Genomic DNA, 22,425 nt, shown 5'->3' on the forward strand with positions numbered 1-22,425 from the left:
TCAGATCTTTCCATTTCATGCTAACTGAAATTATTAGGGATTTAAATTAATTTTGACCAGAAAAAGTATCTTCTTTTACAATTGAAATACTTCTGCAGATTAAAGATTCTTTGAAGTAGGTGTCTTGAAATAATTTAGAGAAAACAGACAAGGGAAGCAACCCCTTGCTGTTTTCCACTCACGCTGTTCAATTGTTGAGGTTAGAGGCCCCTGGATCTGGTCTGCCATTTTTCACCATTAACTTCTCAGAAGAAAGGCTTGTGTACAGTAGAAGTCAACAGAAAAACATAAATCAGCATACCTCACTTTGAGAACAGGTTGAGAAACTGGAAAACAGGCACACGTAATGATCAAAGAGAGCCTGTGTCTTGCAAACCTAAATTAGGAGTACATCTTTCTAAATAGGAGGTTTTTGAGCACTCTACATATAATCATCTTGGTGTACTTGAGTGATGCTGCAGAGACATAAAATCATTTGATTTCATTTCTTCCTGTCTTTCACCCAGGGTGTTTGTCTTTCTTCTCTTCCTGCTAAGAACAGGAAATTGCAAAAATAAAGATTTGATCAGTTCCCATGACTTCAGTGAGCCTTGTTCAGTTTAATCTAGACCAACAGCAGCTCATTTGTAGTTGTCAAAAAATTATACAAATTATGAGAATAGGCTAGTTTTGCTTAGTATTTAAATATAGCTCCGAATCTTCCAGCTCTTGAGTTCTTGTTACTATTAAGCCTGTCTCTGAGAAGGCTGCTTTTTCAAAGTAAAAATAGGCAATACCTTTGAGAAACTTTCCATTACTCATTGACCTAGAAAAATCCCCTTCAAGTAGCTCAGTCCTGAGCAGGTCTAAAAGCTTCTAGGCCAGCCATGCATGCTGAACGTGGTGCAGGTTATATTAGTATTAACAACACCTGAAGTCTGTATAGCATTTTAGAGTTAATATAGAATTTTCACATGCAGTGTTTTATCGGAGCCTGAACAATCTTGAGGTTACCGCCAGCAAGGCTAGTATTATCCCATTTACTGGTGAGAAAAGGAACTATAAAAGTGACTTGTCCATAGGAGCTCAGTGTTCAGTCTAGAGCTGAAGATCGTGGATCCTTTTTTGGGTTACCCCTAACAGAAAGGACTGTACAGGCATTAAAATTATATGACCTGATTTCTCTCTGGTCCCACTTTTTCTGAACCAAAATAGGAGGCCCAATGACCCATGAGCAATGGGAAAGAAAGGAAAACAATTTGTTAGTAGGATCTAAAGTTCAGATGGCAAGTCAGGCCAAGCCTTATGGTTGTCTTACCTGCAGCTGTATGAAGCATTGGAAGCCCTGATACCACTGGAAATCAGACCGTCCACTTCTTCTCAATCAGCTCAGTCATACTGACTCCCTTCTGCCAGCCTGGATAGCCTGAGGAATTTTGGGGTGGGAATTTTAAAAAACACAAGAATGATTTACCATCTGAAATAATAATACCTAGCATGGAACTAAGCATTGCAAACCAATAGCTAAGGTTAGAGGAAGGTAGTTAAGACAAAGTAATGTATCCATTTTTAAAAGCTGGCATTTCCATGGTGAGACTACAGAAAAAGAAGAAAAGAGTACAAAGCAATAATGCTTTTAAATGAAATGAGAACGTTGTAAATAAAACCAGTCCAAACTTTTTCATGCAAGATGCTATGGTCATTTCATTTCATTCTCAAACCATATCTTTGAGGCAGCCTTCATTATTACCATTTCTCAGATGAAACACAGGCTGAGTGACCTGTTGAGAGTCATATAGAGAAGAAGTGGAGATAGAATTCGAACTCAGACTACCAATTTCATGTTTTTGTTTTTTTTTAGTATACTGCACTACAAACTAAGTATAGATTACCTGTTCTCGTTCTGCATTCCCCACTGTTTCCTATCTCCATAACACATTATACAAACAAGTTTGCATTACTACAGGAGAAAGTGACTTATCTGTCTGTATAATGTCTAAGAGAACAGGAAATAGGCAAAACCATTTCTTAGAAGCAGAGTAGATGTTACAACGTTCAAATATGAGAAGATTGTCTTTGGCAATGACTCTGTCTTTTATGTATAGTCTGTAATTATTTGGGATGTTTATAGGACTGCAATGACAGGATACTGCAGGAGCTTTCCTTCTGATCTTCCAATGACTGGCTCCTCTTCCACCCTCAGTTCTCATCTTACATGTTACATCGCAAGAGGCTGTTTCAGTCCACTGATGCTCCTTGTTCTTTAGAGCACTTTTAAAAAATTACAATTAGTAATCATGGATTTATTTGTTTATTGCCTGTCATTCCTGTCAGGTTGTAAACTCCCCAAAGGGAGTTCCAAAGGCGCCTGCCATGGCTGCTTTATCCAGCAGTGCTCCCAGCACCTACCATGGTGCCTGGAAAAATTAGCAACTCAATAAATGTTGATTGGAAGGATCTGAGGAAATAGGTGATGTGGCCATCCAATCAAGGGAAAGCTACATTACTTTTTGGGCCAGAGTAAGGCCAATCACTCTTCACTAAAAATAGAACTGAGATCTGGTGGCCCTCCAATGGTAATAGATAGAAACAATGAGTCCAGTTCACTAGGACACAGTGGGTTGGGAAAGAAATACCTATTAAGCACTTACCAGGTACAAAGCCATGTGCTAAATATGCATTATCTTTATCTTATATATCATAGAAAGCAATGCATGATAAAGGAATTATCTCTATCTTGCAAATGGAAAAAGTGAGATCTGGACTGGAGAGGGTGCCCAAGTTTTCATAACAAAACAAGTACAGAGCCAGGATATAGGCTAGCTTTGTCAGGTATCAAAGATCATGCTTTTTGTTCTTTTTAAGTAAATTTACTTTACCTAAATATCCTTCCTTTTTATTGACCTATAATGAAGCACTCATATTTTAAAAGTACACTTGATAAAATTGAAATATGTACATACCCTTGTAACCATTATCCAGATCAAGAAATGGTATATTTTGAGTCCCCCAGAGGTTCCCCTGCTCTTTTTCCCAGTCAGTATCCCTAAGGACACTGCTATTTTGATTTATGTCATCACATACCCCAGAAGTAAAACTTTATATAGATGAAATTTACAGTATCTTCTCTTTATTGTAGGGCACTTTTGTCTGGGAGATTCATTCATGATGTTGCAATAATTAATTATTTCATTTCTGACTTATAGCTCAATAAACGAATATAAACACAATCTATTTATTTATTCTACCATTGATGGACATTTCATTATCTAGAGTTATTAATAAAGTGCTATGAAACTTCTCCAATGGGTGTTTTGGTGCATAAGCACTCATTTCTGTTGGGCAGACACTCAAAAGTGAACTTGCTGGTCATAGCTATGCATATGTCTGGCTTTTAGTTAATGCTGCCAAACAGTTTTTATTTATTTATTTTTAATTGTTGAGGTACCTTTATTATTTATTTATTTATTTATATGTGGTGTTGAGGATTCAACCCAGTGCCTCACACATGTTAGGCAAGTACTCTACCACTGAGCTACAACCCCAGCCCCGTCAAACAGTTTTTTTAAATGGCATATCAATTACCACTCTAATCAGCAGTGCAGAGAATGCACCGGATCCTTGCCAACCATTGACATCATCAGTCCTTTTAGTTTTAGTCACTCTGGTGGAGATAGGTCACCTTTTCCTGAGCAAACCTTGGAACCTCTGCATGGGTCGTGAAACCTCCGGAAGGGAAACACCAAGAGTTTACTTCTGGTTCTTGGAAGAGGCTGATATGCTGCTGCTCCCCAGTCTCTAATGTCAACAAAATGAGACTCATCTATCTGGCCATCTGGTAGGTGAATAAGCGAAGCCTCCCAGAAGATAAAGCAGACTCTTAAATTGGCTCACAAGGGTGACTCAGCCAAATGGACCCAATGAGAGAGAGAAACAGATCAGATAGCAATGGCTAAGTTCTTTGTCCTTTTGGTAAGAGCCACAGAGATCTCCAACAGAGGGGTGAGCAAGGCCTTTTCAAAATCAATACATAATGTGGACACCAGGTCAGGACTCTTTGGGAAGCCAAATATCAGACAATTGCTACCACTTCCTCATATTTTGAGCACTTTCAATGTGTCAGACATAGTACTTCATGTTTTATGGAATTCAGTGCTAGGGTCATTGGGTTGTAAATCATAGACTCCAAACCAATTATGAATAAAGATTAATTTCCTTAAAGGACAGCTCTTTATTCTGAGTTTTCCCTTCTCTTTGTGTATTAAATTTACACCTTTTTAGATGATAATCATTAGAGTAGGTGGCAATTGCTAATCATTATTGTTAAATGTTCCTTTTAACCACATGTATGGTTAAGGCTCACTGCATTAGGCCATTTCCCTAGAGTCATTTACCAAATTTTGTGTTTTAAGATTATCATATGGGACTAAATTTTATTGTAACCTGACATTTGGATGGGAAAGTGTCTATTTCCCATTATTCTCTAAGACATGATCACGTTCATCTTTTAACCCAAGGACAGCCCTCGGATGCACAAATCAAGAATGTTAGGTAAGCTTGTGTGCCTATTTCCCTAGCATGTTGCTAATCAGCCACAGCAAAATAGAGGGGCTACTTCCAGCAAGGGTATAGTAACATAAGTTTTAGCCAACAAAGGAGGAAGATTAGAAAGGTATTAATGGTACACAATAGGCTAGACAGTTTAATTGAAACAGATAAATCACTGGAATCCATCAAGATAACAATTACAACATTTACTTGATATCTAGATGCCTATAAGTCATCAACAAACTCACTTTGTCCAATATATCCTATTAGTGTCTTAAGAAATTATGAATCTTTTAAAAGATTCTCAAGGGTACAGTTAAAGATTTTAAGTTTTACTTAAAACCAGGAAGTTGCAATAAATTGTAAAGGTCTTTTAGGTTGTATAATTTAGTTCTTGGGAATACCAGATAAATGGAGGTATTACTCTAACAATTAAAAGCATCATTTTGCATGATGAATTGAGTTGACAATTTTTTGTGTGAGATTGTTTCTTTATTTTTTTGAACATCCAAAATTTGTAGGCATTGTATCTGGTTTCCAAGTCTCTGACCTTTCCTAATTGCTTTAGGTGGATCCTGTCACTGAGGTAGTTTTTGATAATCTCTAATTCTATTTTCTTTAAAAAAAAAACAACTTCTATTTACTTTTAATACACAATATCAAACTTACTTATCTGTAACACAGTATATCACTAAGAATGAAATCATTGCTTTCCTATAAAGCAAACATTCTTCCCATTGTTCAGTGTCTGTGCAGTTGTTTATACTCAATTTTTTTTTCAGTGCTAGGGATTGACCCCAAGGAATTGCACATGCTTGGCAAATTATAATTCATTTTTATAGTTGCTATTTGATTATAGTTGAAGACTAGCCTCTGGCTACTCTGAATAATTGCCAATGAATTGATTTAGGGGCTTTGTTACATGCTCTAATTTAGTGCTAATTTTTATCCTTAAACCCATCCATTTATTTTTAATATACTTTATTGTTAAAAGTAGTTTTACATTTATAGAAATTTTTTTTTATTTTTTTTATAGAAAATTTGACAATAGTATATAGTTTCAACCTACCTGGCACCTACTTTCCCCTACTTACATCTTACTTCAGTATGGTCCATTAGTTATAACTAATAAATTGATCTTGACACATTATTATTATGATGATGATGTTATAGATATATCTCATTAGGCCTTCTCTTGTCTGAAAACCTTTTCAGACTTAGTTCTGATAATCTTGACAATTTTGATAATTAATAGATTTAAGTATTTTGAAGAATGCATCACTATTGAAATTTGATGTTTTTCTTATGGTTAGACTGGGATTTGGGGTTTAGAGGTATTAAAGTGGCATTTTTATCAAATCATCAATAGTATACACTATCCATAGAATTCATTGATTACCTTGATTACCTGTCAGTGAAGTTCCTTTTCTCCCTTTACTCCCATTTAGAAAGCTCAACAGCAATTATCTACATAAATTATTTGGAATTTTTCTGTACAGGAGATTTCTCTCTTTAATTATTTAATTACTTATTCATTCCCATGGACTAATAGCTATTTATTTTATAGTTTCTGTTATAATCTGATACCACTCTATTTTGTCGCTCCAATTATTCCAGCTTTGGCCCCTGGAGCTCTTTTAGTTAGCTTCCACATCCCTTTGGCAGACTTGTATGGTGTTTTTTGTTTCTTATCACTTCCTTACTTTGCAGCATTACAAGATGCTCCAGGTTCATCTGCTATTATTTTCTTTTTTTCTTTCTAGAATCAGCCATTTCTCCAAGGAGTAGGGCTAATTTTTTGAAATATGATGTCATGTGTTAACTAAGGGCCTTAGCTAAGGCCACGTCAAAGTCAGCTGGGAAATATTTACTAATGGTTCTCGGACAACCACCACCACACCTAAACTGTGTGGCAGGTTAGAAAAGATATGCACACACGCACAGCAGCCACAACACGTTGGCGTTCCTGCTTGGTCCAGAGATTCAGACAGCCTGTTATCTTCATTCCTTCTTAAACATTGTTATGAGTGATATGACAGACAGGCTAATTGCAGATGAGAGAAAACAAACCCAAACATTTTAGCTCCAAATCATCAGTCGTATTGTGTGAGGAAAAGACTCTGATTTTATGGACCTTGCTTTTTGTGGGAACACTCCAAGAAACAGGTAAAATCAAAGTGGTATCTTGCTGGATCATCAAATGTCTTTGATTCTGGTTAGGGCAGGGTGGTTTACAGAAAGAATCAGTTTTCATTATAGCTCAACAGGAAAAGATCTTATTTTCAAAGTGAAACCATGTTTGATAAGTGAAGAATTTCCTTAAAAATAAATGAAACACACAAGAAATGTTGTATAGGAAGAGCTCATTTCAAGCTACAGCTCAACATCTGAAGGTGAAGGGTCCTCTATCATTACTGGTAATATAATGTGAAATGATGGTATGGTTTGCTAATTAAAACTGCAGTAATAGTAAATTAACACTAATGGGTAGTTCCTTAACCAACAGTTTAAAATGGCTTTTTTTAAATTTTTTTAAAAATTTTTTTTTTTTTTGTCTGTTCGTTTGGTTCTGTTCTGAGAAGCCATTGAATCAGGAGCTGGCTCCTCAGGGAAAAGCTCAGCTACTCGCCATTACTTCTCACTCCATCCCAAAGAAGAAATAAAATCCTGGATCAGCCAGTTTCAGAAAACTATACCCATATTTGTTCTCTTTTTGAGATTTTGTCACTTGAGATTTTTCTTGGATTTTAGGCCATCAGACTGGAAGGTAGGAGGCACTTCCCAGGCATAGTTAGGTTTGTCCATCTTAGTTTTGGGCTCTCTATTTTCTGGACCCATCAGAAGGACCTGTAATTTATTCATTCAGGTCTACCCTATGAAGACCTGCAGTGAACAATCTGAATCAACTCTTGCTTATGTATTAGGAAAAAAATATATTTTTCTCTTTAATGGCTGCTTTTCTCTTCCTGTAACTTGAATTTCCTTTGAAGTAAGACTTAGAGGGTGAAACTGTGAGTGTGAGCTTAGGAAGAAACAGACATAGGAAACCTCTTGGCCTCTGGTGTCTCAGTCCACCTAAATATCAGAAACAGGGCAACCTATAAACGAGAGAAAGTTATTTCTCATAGTTCTGTAGGCTGGAAAGCCAAAGATCAAGGCTTGGCAGATTCAGTGAGGGCTGGCTTCCTTGTTCATAGATGGCCATTTTTTTTACTGTGCCCTCACATGACAGAAGGGGTAAAGAAGCTCCCTGGGTTCTCTTTTTAAAAGTAGACTAACCCCATTTATGTGGATTCCATCTTCATGATCTAATCACCCCTTAAAGGTCCTACCTCTAAACACTATCACGTTTGGAAATTAGGTTTCGGCATATGAATTTTTGGGACACACATTCTGTTTTAAAGCATTTGGTTTTTTTAGACTTGATTCTACATACTGCAAAAGATGTCCTTTATATGGTTTAATCCATTCCAAAAGATTATATCAGACACTGGGGACAAAAGCATCATAGCAATAAAAAGCAGGTCTTAACTTGGCTTTGAGGCTAGGAATTTAATTTGGTGTAGAGGGTGGGGCAGGTAGAGAAATATGTGGACAATGTCATGACAGAGTTCAAGAATTTGGACTTGGAGTCCATTATCCAATGTCACCTGACTACCAAGCTAGATATGAATTATTATACAACTCAAGTATTTTGTGTAACCAGAGGTGTGTAGTTTATAACATTATAGTAAATGTTAGTAATGTGACTAAGATCTATGAAAGAAATATACATTTTTCTGATGATTTTTTTGAAACTTACTTTTTTTTTCTTACTATATGAAAAACTAGTGACTAAACATCTCAGGAAGTTCCACCAAATCAAGGATTTTTAAATAACCAGACTAAGAAAATATACGAAGTATGTGTGTATCAAATGTTAAATCTTTATCAGATGCTCTTATTTCAATTTATTCTTATGATTCTAATATTTATTTTCTCGACAAAGAGGAAAGCATGAAGAGGAAATCCTTATTCCATGATTTAAGGATAAAACAATTCGGCATGCAAGACTTCCTGGGATGATGGGAATTAAGCATTACTACATATTCACTAATTAAGTGGGTTTTACATTAAAAGAAAATAATAAAGCAGATAAATTGGCCATAATAAAAGCACACTAAGGTCAAAGAACATGAGGGGAATATTATGACACAAAACTCAGAATGTCAGTGTCATGAATGCAATATCTTGCTTCAATGTTAATATCAAATTTTAGTCAGTTATAGAAACTGGATCTTCCGCTTTAACTGCTCTCATGCACCATGAAGTTGATTTCTAATATATAATGTCAAATGAAGAGTTTAATGGTATATCTGTTCCATAAAATCTTAACAGTGATCCTCTTAAATCATATGAATTATCATGAGTTGGTTTTCAGAAAGAAATAGATCATTTTCGAATATATTTTTTAGTGATTGACTGCCCTTGTAGTATTTATTCACCTTTTTTCTTTCCCCATATTTTCCTGTTAACTGCCACATCTTAGTAACACTTTACTTATTTGGTCAATTTATTTACACTATCAATAATCAAGTATAAAAGACAGTGTTATTAAATCAAGGGTTCCAAATGCGTCACCTGCAAGGAAACTCAACCAGGAGACATGGTTGGTTTGATCCACCCAATATTTAAAAAAATACTGGAAATATCATATAAAAATTATATTCTAGGTTTCTCTTGATAAAGCAGAACACCTTTCAATACCACCTGAATTCCATGTGACTAAGATCTGTTAGAGAAAAATATTTCAATGCCTCTTGAGGTAAGCCCCATTAGTTTTTTGCTTATACCCAGCCAATTCCACTCATTGAATACCTACCTGGTTACCTACCCGTAGGCTTGTGAATATGTGACCCTTAGATTAAACCCTGAGACCTTTCTCCCTACTTTTGTTCTCCTCCCTCCTGAGTTTTTCTTCCCCAAAAGTATGACAGAAAAGTCATAACCTATTTTTTAAAAGAAGATTTATTTTGGATTAAGTGATTTCATGATGTAACATGGTTTTAAACAAAAATAGAGATCAGTATGAAAATAAAACAAATTGTACACATTAAAATATCTTTACCTTAAAGCATTTCAGAATCATAAAAAATACAACACAAGAGTCAGGGGTCCTGGTGAGGATAAGAATACAGACTTCCCAGAAAATGAGCAACTAGTCCAGGATTTGGAGTCTTAGGCTCCATATAATATCACCCACATACCATTTCTAGGATGTCAATAATCTGTATTATTTGCTTTGAAAAAAAGAAAAGAAATTTAAATGTAAGATGAAATGAGAGCTGTATAATCTTAATTCTAATAGCAAATATCTCCCATTATTATTCTCTATTAAAAGTCACATTGAATAAATATGAAGCTTAAATCAACTCAACAAAAATAAAAACATTGCTATGAACTGTGTTGCATGGTGTAGTGGACATAATGGGTGGGATTAGTGAAGGAAATGAAAAGCCTTAAAAAAATACACCACCTGTGCTCTACTGAAATTTTAGAAATAAATGTTTTTGTTTTTGTTTTTTTACAGAGCCTTAATATTAAAAAGTAAGCATTATTATAAAATTAGATTAATACTTTCAGTAAGAGGCAAGAGAGATGCATGTATTTTATTCATTTATTTTGGAATGCCTGCATCCCTATTATAAAAACATGTAATCTTATGCACTTTCCAACATTTAAACAGCCCCAAATTTTACTTATAATATCGTATAAAGAAAAATAGGTTGTAATTACATCTTTTAGAGCATCAAGGTCCTAAAAGAACATTCAGTCCTGTGTGTTTCCTGGTTAATCCTTCCAAGGTATTTCTTGAACATCATCCATCCTTTTTTACAGAAGGTGATAGTAACCAGAAGTTTACTGATGGTTCCTTACCTGCATCAGTAATAGCTGATTCAGTTTGAATCATACAACATGCTTAACAACACTCCTCAGGGTGTAATATCTCAAAAGAAAGTTGGATAGAAATATATCACCTGCCCAAGGCCACTAGACATAAAAATCACAAACACAAGTGTGATTCTCCTGTTTTCCAAAGAAACCATATAACTGCGACCATCCTATTCTGCTGGGCTATTGAATCATGAAAGCCAAATAAAGTACCTTGCAGATAAAAACCTAAGCAAATGTATGTCTAGTCTTGATTAACTTATTGAATTAGAAACACTGATTAGGTCTTTACTTGCAACTCAGTAACCTCACTTATGATTTTGCTTTCTAGATAGATTAACAGGGAACATTTAAGTTGTCACTGGGTACCATGAAAATGTTCTAAAGCCTATTCTGATGTCAAAGAATGTCTGAAAAAAAACCCCACAAATTAACCATAATGAAATAAAAGCATCTTTGTTTTATTTCATATAGTGTTTGATAGGAGTAACAATAACTCCTAAATCTAAAAGATCTACAACATAATTGAATGCAAAATAGTTGAATCTCCTGATTAAGCTATGGTTAATGTTAATGTTTTGGGGCTAAATTCCTTTTTTCAGTACAGAAAATGTTAACTTATTGAAGTTATAAAATGAGGTTATTTCCTACCAGGTAGATTCCTAAGCAGTGCCTTAATTAGGCAGCAAATCATTCTCCTTCTCAAAGAAACCTAACTGTAGTATGATCCTGCCCCCACCAGCATGCTCTAAGATGATTTTTCCACCCTTGTTAGTTTTCTCAGCTACTATAATGGGCAGCTCACGAATTCATTCTGTCCTTTATGCCTCCCTTGGAATGCAGTTAAGGGCCCTGAATCTTAAGAGTTGGTCAACAATTAGCCTTACATTCTTGGGGTTGGCAAACTGCTGGGCTTCTCTTTTCCACTTTTATTTTTATCTCCCTTTTAGTGGGCAGCAGTTGGCCTTAGGCCACAATTCAGAAAGCTTCAATGTCACTGGCATTCCTTTGCTTCCACGCTAGACAACTTTATCTGGAAAACACAATTGAACTAGAAAGGAAATAAGTTTTGCCAAGTTAGAATATAGTAACAAGTGACTTTCTCATTAATTTAAACTCAAGTCTCATGGAAGTAAGATGGCTAAGATCTAGAGTGTTGTCACTCATCAAATAAATTTGAAAGCAGATGAAAGAAGAGGGCCTGAAACTCAGACTCAGCCTAGGGATTAGGTCACATTCTTCATATGCATGGGCTTTTTTTAAAAAAAAAATTATGCAGGGTTCCTGATGCCTTTTAATGATGGTATGGCATCATTTTCCCTGCCTTTGGAGTTTCCTGAATAAGATTAAATTGGACAGACTTCTAGATTCTCCATTTTAAGATGTTTGTCTTAGAAGTGGCTGACTCATAAAATTTGTGCAAAAGCATAAAAAAAATTATTGGACAAATGTGAGGAAGATGGGGAGAAAAAGAGAGATGAGAGTGGTCCCTTCTTCCATCACCACTGCAATTCAGCTACCAGGGCTTTCTCAATCCATTCTTATTAAAAAATTAAAACTAAGGGACTCTGATTAGTCCTTTTCCCATGATCTTTCCTTCAAATGATAGTTGATAAAATGAAATCACTATACTATAGAAATACACCAAAAGCAATCAAATTTTGCCTGTTTTAAATTTCTCATGTCAAGAAGTGAAAAATAAACATTGCATTTATGAGGAGTTTTGTCCATTAATATATTAATTTCTTCATAGACTTTCCAGAAGGTATCACATTTTAAGGTGTGTTTAAGAAAGTGAGAGTTTGGGTGGATGAAGCATCTTACAAAACTGGCTGAAAGTGGAATGTCCAATACAAACATTAGTCGCTACATCACTTGAGATGAAACACAGAATTGTGACTATAAAGTACTGAACTGATCTCAAAAAGTCACCCATGAAAATCAACCTCAACCCAGGTAGGACTTGATACTTCTATCCAACAAAGTACCTGAGAATCAAGAGACATGTGCCTAAAGGCACTTTGAAACCCTAAAACACTATCTTTATCATCATTTGAATGCATTTTACCATTTTTGATTGTTGTGCTGGTGATGGCTAGATTTTAGCCATCTTACTTCCTTAAGACTTGAATTTAAATGAACAGAATGTCACTTGCAGCTATATCCTAAATTTGCAAGATTTATTTCATTTCTAGTTTAATTGTTTTTTTCCAGATTACAGAATTTCTACTAAAGTATATATACAACATATGCTAAAAAATTGTGACTGTACTTCTTTGACCCCAATCTATTCATCTTGTGCACAAGAAAAATGTTTTGATCCCATAAGTAGTTTGGGTTCAGGGATTGGAATTCCTTACACTGAAAACCAAAGGTATGTTGTAGTACAGATGAAGGGAAATTATCAGACTTGATTTTGGCATTTCTTTGATAATTAGAAGATCCTGGAGTTGCTCCTTCACAGTTCTGCTCCCCACCTACACACTTTATTATACACTTTAAATCCTCATTGTGCAAATGCATTCGGGGCCTCAATACTTCACTAATATTGACACAGTATTTTTTGTCATTAGTTATCAGCAGAAACAGTATTTTGTGATTTATTTGAGTCTCCCATATATGAAGCTGTGATGGAATCTTCCTGGATGAATAAGCTGTTCTCTCTTCATTCCTTGATTGTAGAACATAACAAATTTTATTGAACATATTTTTGGGAACCATGGCATCTCCTCTGCTAGACTGTGAGCTTTTGAAGGGCAGATTTAGAATTTTGTATCACCATCATCAAACACAGGCACTGAAACAGAGAGAAAGGCAAGAGTGTGCCTGTTCTCCTACCTAAAAGATGTTCTGCCTATTTATATGATGTATCATAACTGTCTCTTAGAGTATAAGGAGCATCACTTGTGAATTTCTTAAAGAAAACTAGACCAAAAAGCCAAGATATCTGGGCTCACAGTCCATAAGAAAATGTTTATGGATATTTCTAATTGTAGAGTATACTAAAGGCTAATTTATTATGTGGAGCATATTTTAATATCTTAGAGTTATTATTGGCTGTTTTTTTGTTTTACTAATGAAGAAGAATAAATAGGTTATCATGATTTTCTGATATGCATTTTTGTTTGTTTTGTGACACTGGGATTAAGCTCAGGGGCTTACACATGCCAAGCAAGCACTCTACCACTGAGCTATATCCCTGGTCCTGGTTTTCTGATATGCTAAGTACATCTTTGATAAATTCCAATTCTGAGAATGGTGTCAACTAGACAATTCTGCTAATTACGAATGTCTACATATATTGGAAAGAACTGTTATTTGAGAAGTTGGATGCCTCAACAAAGAAATATATTTGTTAGAAAGAGATACATTTTATTTCAAATCTCTTTTACCTAGTAATATGGCATATGATAACAGTGTTTCAAACCAAAATGAAGATTAATATGGTCTATGAATGTATTTTAAAAAAATATAACCTTCTCTATCAGCTGCTTAGTGAATGCCAGCTCTGAGACATCAAAAATGTGATTAAAAAGAGTGTGTTAGTGTGTTATATACTTTTCCTTATGATGAAAAAATACAAACGAGTAAAAACAGTTTGCAAAATTAAATATATACTTGTATTCATGGTCAATCAGTACAAACTAATATTTCCGGTTAAAATTTTTTTCTCCTTCCTTTTTATCTCACCCAATTATAGTACATATATAAATCTTCTTTGTTATTTCCAGATTTCTATAACCTTTTTCCTAGAACATTACCCATGCTGCAATACCTGTCTTTAGTGCAGAAATGCAACATGAGTGGCACTGTTCTTGCAGGTCTCAATAGAATACTCAGTTCAAATGGCAGGAGAGCAATCAGTTCTTACAAAACACCTTTGAAAACTGGGCATATCACCTCTATAAGATGTAAGATTGCCAACATCCCATAATAGGAATTCCATGGCTACTTATAAATATGAATCTCAAAGAAATGTTCCAACAGTGCCTGTAAGCTCATAGGCTGGCAAACTATATGTTAATCCAATGCCGTTACCATCCTCAATTTAGATTACTCTATTGTGCGTCTGATTAGTTATGGCCATAAATCAAGGAACAAACAATGGTGTGGAATAATTCCAAAAGCAATCAAAATGAAGGATACCCTTTTTAAAAAATTAAGCAGAAGTAAGATTAGTGATGTCATGCAGTTTTTGAGATATCATAGAAAAATCTTTTCTTGATATTAATAAGAAAATTATGCATCCGTGAAAATGCAAGCTTAGAAATATAGTACTGAGAGTTTCAATTTGTGGCATCTTCACTGATAAGGAAAAATGAAATTCTTATTACTAAAGAGAGCTGATGTCTTCAATGTTGCTGATGGCTCCCTAACTGAGCTTGGTGTTTAATGATGCTGTACAAATAACAAGCAGTGGGGGAAATACGAAATATCTGTATTAAATGCCATCCTGGAAAGTATTTGATGGATGGAAGAGAGTCTAATGCATTTTAAATAAATGCATATCATACTATCACATATAGTGAGTCTTAAAAAATTATTACTTAGATGCACAGTCCTTGTAGTGGTTGACATGGCACTGTGAAGGAAGTTTGATTTAGAAGCTACTTTCTATTATACTTGTCAAGTGATGGAGTTGCTGTTAGTCGTATTGTAATGTCCCTTCAACTTTGGTACATTCAGTGCAAATTATTTTGGGGATTTTTTTTTTACCTTTATAAAAATAAAAGGCCCTTTTGTTCCCTTGAGAGTGCTTAAAAGGATACATACTAGCATGATGCCCGAGTAAGCATGGAACATGAAAATGGAAAGGTGATACATATAGTATGATAGGTAGGTTCTTATATACATCTTAAAGAACATAAATATAATGAACCTATAAAAAAGAAACAGAACTCACTGTGTACATTTTTCCTGATATGCTGTGATTAATTGCTAGTTATTTTTAAATTGTTTTCATGCATTATAAAGCATAAAATCTGTCCATTAGTAATTCATTGAGTAACAGTTTGTCTTCAGCCGTAATTACACACATACCACTTGCATATACATTGTCACAAACCACCTTATTGTGAATCTTTAAAGTTACCTCATATTGACTTGGTTTCATTTTTACTTGTGTCCCATGAAAGCTGAAACCTATAGTGCACACCATGCAGGCACTCATAAGCAAGAAATGAATATTGTTATAACTTAGGGCTTAAATGAATGTATTTTCAGGAAATATATTTGTTTTATTATATTATTTAACTTGCACTAATTTGGAGATTGGGCCAAGTGCTGCCAGTTTGGCTTGAACCACGTTCAAGGGTAAGTTTCAAGATTCTCCTGAGTCCCTAGAAATTGCCATGGAGCTGATCATGTACAGGTTCATCTTTGTCTTGGAACATAACAAATGGAAAAGGTTTGGCAGTCAAGAACTGTTGATTGAAAGACTGTTGGGTTGTTCCCTGGGCATCAAGCTCACCCAAATCCTTCCAAGAGGACTCATCACCAGTCCCCAAACGTGAGAGACCACATGTTCCTGGAAACTAACAGCACTCAGCTTTACTCTAATGGAAGCCTGAGCTGGAGACTTCCAATGCTCAGTCATGCTGGAAGCCAGCTTCTGAAATTGCCTGTCCATAAAGAGGTGCTTCCAGATCACTCAAGTCCAAAGGTACTGGTCTCTTCAACTGCTGTCAGGAGCTTCTCATAAAGCATGGAAAAGGATGGGTACGGGGGCAGATCCAGGCGGTTAAAACAAGTATGAGCTCTGCAAACAGAACAAACAGTCCATGGTTAAAAACAAGTCCAGGGAAATGAAGGTGTGTATCAGTGTGTGTGCATGTACACATGCATGTTTTTCATATTCAGATTTGTTTGTTGGCAATTCTCAGACTTTTTTGGGAAAAACTTTGAAAATAGTTTGACTTTAAAAAGTCAGAATTAAGCTGGGCATTATGGCAAACATCTGTAATCCCAGTGGCTGGGGAAGCTGAAGCCTAAGGATCCCAAGTTCAAAGCCAGCCTCAGCAACTTAGTGAGGCCCTAAGCAACTTAGTGAGACCCTGTCTCAAAATTAAAAAAATATAAAGAGGATGGGAATGCCGTTCAGTGGTTAAGTACCCTTGGGTTCAATCTTGCTGGCAAAAAAGAAAAAAAAAAATCAGATTTGGTTTCCCTAAGAGAAGTAGTATTTATTTTTTTTCCATTTTCACAACCGTTTAAAAGCTATATTACATATATATTATTATTGTTTGTTGAGTGTGTAAGAATTACAAAGGTTAGTTTAGGTTTTCGTTGTTCTCTTTTAGACTTTTTCAAAGACATGAATATAAGTCATTCATTTTCAGCACTGGCATTGGCCTGGATGTTTCTCTGAATCTGAGGTTTGGCATTTTTTCCCACTTTCTTGGGCAGGGAAGAGAACTAGATGTCTCTGAAGATCAGTCTCACATCTCAGAGTTTTGGGAAAGTCCTTGGCTGGAGTTTTCTATTAAAGTCAGTAGACCATTGTTACTTCTTTGAATCTTGCACCATAATCTGTCTTCTCCCCGTTCACAATGCAGAAAAATGGCCATTTAAATCACCATTACATTAAGTATTCTTTTTTAGAAATACTCCCCTTTGCCAAGATAGGAAAAAAAATGTTTTCCTGTTATTTGCACCTGAATCACAATAAAAAATAGACAGTCTCCAAATAGTACATCTTATCAGGAAGCAAATCTGTACTTTTGACATGGAATAGGAAGCATTTGATTCTGAATGTGTAACAGCTTTTCAGCTGAAGCTAAAACAATTTTGACTTAAGAAATGCTCCTGAATCAACACAAAATTTTAGAATCTATGATTATTAACAGGCTATTTCTAAAAGGTAATGTGCTTAAATTTTTACTTCTAACTTTTTACTTATAAAACAAATGTAATTAATATTCTTAAATGTGGGGTAGCACAGTGGGAAGATCAGAACTTTGGGAGTTGGAGAGACTTTGATTTATTTAAACTTTGTACACAGCTGTGTGATTTGCAGTGAGTTATTAGCATTCTGAGCCTCAATTTTTTCACTGGTCAAAAGGGAATAATATAACTTGTCTCAGAAGGATGTATTAAAGTCAAATAACAGAAAAATGCTTTACGAGGTGCCTGGTTCATAGTTCTTGACTAGTTAATAACACATATTTTTAGTTACATTTTTTTGTTATCAAAAAGATTTAATCTGCCTCCAATAAATTGCCAAAAGATAACAAGACCCACAGAAACCGTGAGACAATAAAGAGGTAATAAAGCAGGTATATGTTCATATAACTTACTAGAAATAGGAATGTGCAGGGTCTCTCTCTGTTATATTTTAAAGAATATCAATTTTAGAACATTGAAATAGTTTGACCTAATTTACTGATCCTGACACTACAGACTCTGAGATATACTGGAGGAAATCATCTACTAGTTGCAGTCAAGCACCTTTTTTTGGATACAATAAATATTTCAGAAATGCAGTTAATGTAATTCTTATTATACCTCCTTATACTAGAACCTAATTTTTAAAAATTCAATGAGCATATTAAAAGAGTCTCAGGAGTTTAACATCTTATCTCATGGGAAACACTGGAATAAAAATATTAAGTGAAGACTTTGATCTCTGTTCTAGAGGGAGCTGAAGAAGTAGAAAAGTGAAATGTTTGGAACAGAATTATATGCCAGGCTATGTGTGACAGGTACACATTCATTATCCAATTAGGCTAAAATATGGTGTATCATTGTTATTTTTTTCATTTTTACCTTTTTAGTTATCAAAAGATTGAGTATCTTTCCCCAAGTCTGCTTACTTGTTAAACTGCCTGTTTTGTGATCTTTATATTCATTTCATCTTTTCTTTTTAATGTTTTTACTATGGCAAAATATACAAAACATAAAATTTACCATTGTAAGCATTAAGTGCATTTACATTGTTTGGCAACCACTATCATCAAGCATCACAGAACTTTTTCATCTTGTAAAACTGAAGCCCTAAACCCCCTGTTTCTCCCTTTCTCTGGCCCCTGGAACCTACCAGTCTACTTTTTGTCTCTATGATTTTTATTATTCTATGTACTTGAAACATTTGTCCATTGTGTCTGGTTAATTTCACTTAATATAATGTTTTCAAGGTTCATATCAGAGTTTGGGTCAGAATTTCCTTCCTTTTTAAGGCTGAATAATATTTCATTATACATACACACACACACACACACACACACACACACACCATTATCCATAAATCCATTGATGAACATGAATTGCTTCGACCTTTTGGCTATTGTGAATAATTCTACTATGAACATGGATATAAAAATATGTTTAAGTTCCTGCTTTCAACTTGTGTTGGGGGTGTATATGCAGAATTAGAATTACTGGATCATATGGTAATTCTATTTTTAATATTTTCAGGAATCACCATACTATTTTCCTTAATGGCCATACTATTTTATATTCTCACCAATAGTACACATGGGTTGCAATTTCTCTATATCCTTGCCAACACTTATTTCGGTTTTTACAAAAATTTTACTTTTATAATAGCCATTCTAATGGGTGTGAAATGCATTCATCTTCTAAAGCCTTAGGATTTCTTACTGATTTGTACACATGCTAGAAAATAAAGAGAGACTCTATTACTGGATTTGAAGAAGCGAGTTGCTATGAAATTCACAGCTTTAAGGAATGAATGCTGCCAACAACCTAAGGGAGCTTGGAAGTAGATCTTTCCATAGTTGAGCCTTCAGATGAGAACATAGCCCAGCTATCACCTTGACTTCAGCCATGTGTGTCACTGAACAGACAACTCAACCAAGCAGTGCCTGGACTCCTGCCCCATAGAAAGACGTGTGTTGTTTTAAACCACTAAGTTGATATAATTTGTTTTGCAGCAATAGAAAACAAGTAACAAGTTTCAAGGTCATGAAGCATCTAAGAAAGGTAGCAACTGTGATGATAATGTGAAACAGTAGAATTGTCTTTAAAGGGAAGGTGGCGAGGCAAAGCTGGTGGTAAGTAGCTGCCCTTACATGCTTCTAGGTGTCTGAGCAAAGAAACAGAAATTCTGCATATTTCTTTGCAGTTCCTGTTATCTCTTTATAGGTACCATAGTGCATTATCCAGTAAATTCATGAGCTAGGGCACTCTTTTCAATTCTCAATACAAAGGGAAGTACTGATCAATCTTTTTCACTCTTCTTTAGTCATAAGATATAATCACCATTATTGCTATATAATCTAAGGTCATCACTCCTTCTTAAATTACATCTGCTTACATAACATATAGTTACCACAACACAACTTTCCTTCTGAAAAAAACTGAACAGCTCCTCTGGAAAAGGCTTCATGAGGATGGATGGAGACAGCATATACTGTGGAAGGGAAAACTGTGTGAAAGACTAAATGGTTTTCCCGAGGTCAAAGCTGAATCAGTGGCCAAATCAAGAATAAGACCTCAACTTTGGGTCTTCTAGGGAAAGTCCAACATTAAAGTGAAAGCAGGTGATTTTCTGCACACTGGCTCCATTCTTTTACTTTTGAAAGCTTGAGTGATAATTTCATCCCAGGCCTGACTACGAGCTGCTAGTCCTCAACATCCTACCTGGTTACATATGGAGAGGAATTCACAAAATAAGCTTCAGGTATTTTTTAAATGAGTGGTTCAATCTTAATATGCAGCAGCTCTGAGGAAAATGGTCAAGATTGGGTCAGTCCAGAAAAATCTTGGGAGATACCAGGGGATTTTTAAGTGATCAAACTATCTAGTTCAATCTCAGGCCTACCAGAAAACAGAGCTACTTTGGAGTGCTTTGGAATCAGCCAATGAGTTGTTTACAACAGGGACTTTTGTTTACAACAGGGACTTTTAGTTACACCCCTTGAGAAGATTTGGGGTGGGCCTGGGGATCTGCATTCTAACAGTTATTTTAAGCAAGTCTGATATAGGTTGTCCCCACTATTGGAGAGACATCAAGTAAATTAGAAACAAGATATCTACATTGGACATGCACACCAACATTTTGTGTGCTTGCAAAAATTTCAAAACTGCTTATAAACAAGACAGTATTACTAATGAGGAAATTGAGGAAGAGTGTGGTTAAATGAATTGCCCAATATTTACCATCAACTTGCTATATGAGCCAAGAAAGGAATAAAAAGGCAAAACAAAACAAAATCCTCTGAGGCTTTTCACACCCTCCACCCCCACCCCATTCCATGTCCTAAGAAAACTCTAGTAGAAAATAACAGGAGGGCCCTTGGACTGTGTTGATATTGGCAGCAAAAGCCTGTCCAGCTATTCTGTCTCAGTAAAAGAACATTTTCCAAATCTTTCAAAGCCAGTCACACTAAAGTTTATAATGAATTTAGCTTTTTTTTTTTTTTTATCTATCCAACCAAGACCACTCAAGGAGAACAGGTCTAAACACATCTTCAGGAAATCTTCTGGCATAAATATCAAGATGTAAAAACCCTCCATATATCTGGTCTGACTTAATAGATCTCATAGTGCTTTCTGAATCCTTCAAATGTTAACAGGGAGCTCATGTATTAATACCCCCTTTTTTCCCTGTAGATTGAAAAGTCAGTTATCCAAATCCAGTAAGCCAAAAATATCACAATTATATTTCCATAGGTCAGCTAATTGATTAATGTGCTGCTTCCTCTGTGTGAATGTATTTATTCATTTATTTCTCATTCTTCCAGAAGTGATTTCTGTGTTTAAGATTTTAAAATGAGAGGAAAGAAAGAGAAAATCATGTACCTTATGTTATCTAGTAGATAGTCTTAGAAATAAAATGCCTTTGCATCAAATAAATTCTTTTTATCTGCATTACAACTTAGAAAGTGTTAACTCCCTTATTTTCTTAATTGACAGTATTGTGCAACCCTTCATATTTCATTTTTATTACTCCTATTTGCACTCCTTCATCAAGCAATTGATCAACCAAAAATACTTAAGACCATTCTAGAGGATCCTAAGGAATCTTGAAATATATCAATTTCCAATGCCAAGATTTCTTTGAAAATAGGCATATTCCCAATCTAATGATCTGGCAAGTCCAAATTTTACTGATGTGAAAGTATGTTCACAGGCTTCCTTAAGGAGATCAGGTGAGCCTGAAGTTTTTGTCATGGTCACACACTACAACAGTCAAAGCTGGGCTTCTTCTGAGTATCTGCAAAGGTCCTGGTGTTTCTTCTCCTTCTCTCCTTTTCTGGCCTTTTGGGGTGCCCTAATTTGGAGCCAATAGGTTGTCAGGCAGAATTTAAGTTCTTTCAATTTCAGAATCTCTCATTATTTTTCTCCTTGAAGATCCCATACTGGGAAAGCTTGTCATCCCCATGCAAAATGATTTGATGAATAAAATTTAATTTTTCAATTAGCATTACATTTTATTTATTCCTTCACTTACTGAACAAGCACTTACTGTGTATATACTATATGCTGAACATTCAGCTGTCCCCTGGTAGATGAGAATGAGAAGTCTGATCTCTGTCCTCAAGAAGTTTATACTCTGCCTGCAAATACACAGCAAAAGGGAGCCCTGCAGGCTGTGCAGCCTGTGCTCTGTACTAGGGAATCTACCTGGGGCAAGTGGCACTGAAATCTAGCCTTCCTTTGCCTCTGCGTGATAAACTGTGAGCCCTAGTTTAGGGCTGCAATTCCTCAGAAGACTGAGACACCTTTGTTTAATCCAAAAGATTCCTGTGGGCAATTAGGGCTCAGCATACAAACAATAATACAATGAGTTATAAGTCTGCTCCACAGAGTTGGGGAAAGCTTTATAGAAGACTCTCCATGCCAAGGCTTGAAGGATTTGTAGGTGTACAGAGCTTTTCTGGATCAACAAGGAAAAGGGTGTTCTTAGCAGATTGCCTGGGGTGTGAGAAAGCAGCACCAGGAAATCTGAGAAATGCAAGTGACAGGAGCCAAGGTTGGACCTGTGGCCAGATGGGGAGGCAAGGC

General features: G+C 35.5%; 1 protein-coding gene across 7 annotated transcripts in view; it reads right to left on the reverse strand.

The window, feature by feature from the left end:
* Positions 1–9,516: 9,516 nt before the first annotated feature.
* Hecw2 (HECT, C2 and WW domain containing E3 ubiquitin protein ligase 2) overlaps positions 9,517–22,425 on the reverse strand; it is a 363,407-nt gene continuing 350,498 nt past the window's right edge. For all 7 annotated transcript variants that reach the window (XM_048808215.1, XM_048808216.1, XM_048808218.1 and 4 more), the window contains one exon: positions 9,517–16,216. In XM_048808215.1, the coding sequence (XP_048664172.1) occupies positions 16,105–16,216 (112 nt within the window). In that variant the 3' untranslated portion in view covers positions 9,517–16,104. The remainder of the gene's footprint in view (positions 16,217–22,425) is intronic.

Source organism: Marmota marmota, unplaced genomic scaffold (genome assembly GCF_001458135.2).
Source record: "Marmota marmota marmota unplaced genomic scaffold, marMar, whole genome shotgun sequence".
Lineage (NCBI taxonomy): Eukaryota > Metazoa > Chordata > Mammalia > Rodentia > Sciuridae > Marmota > Marmota marmota.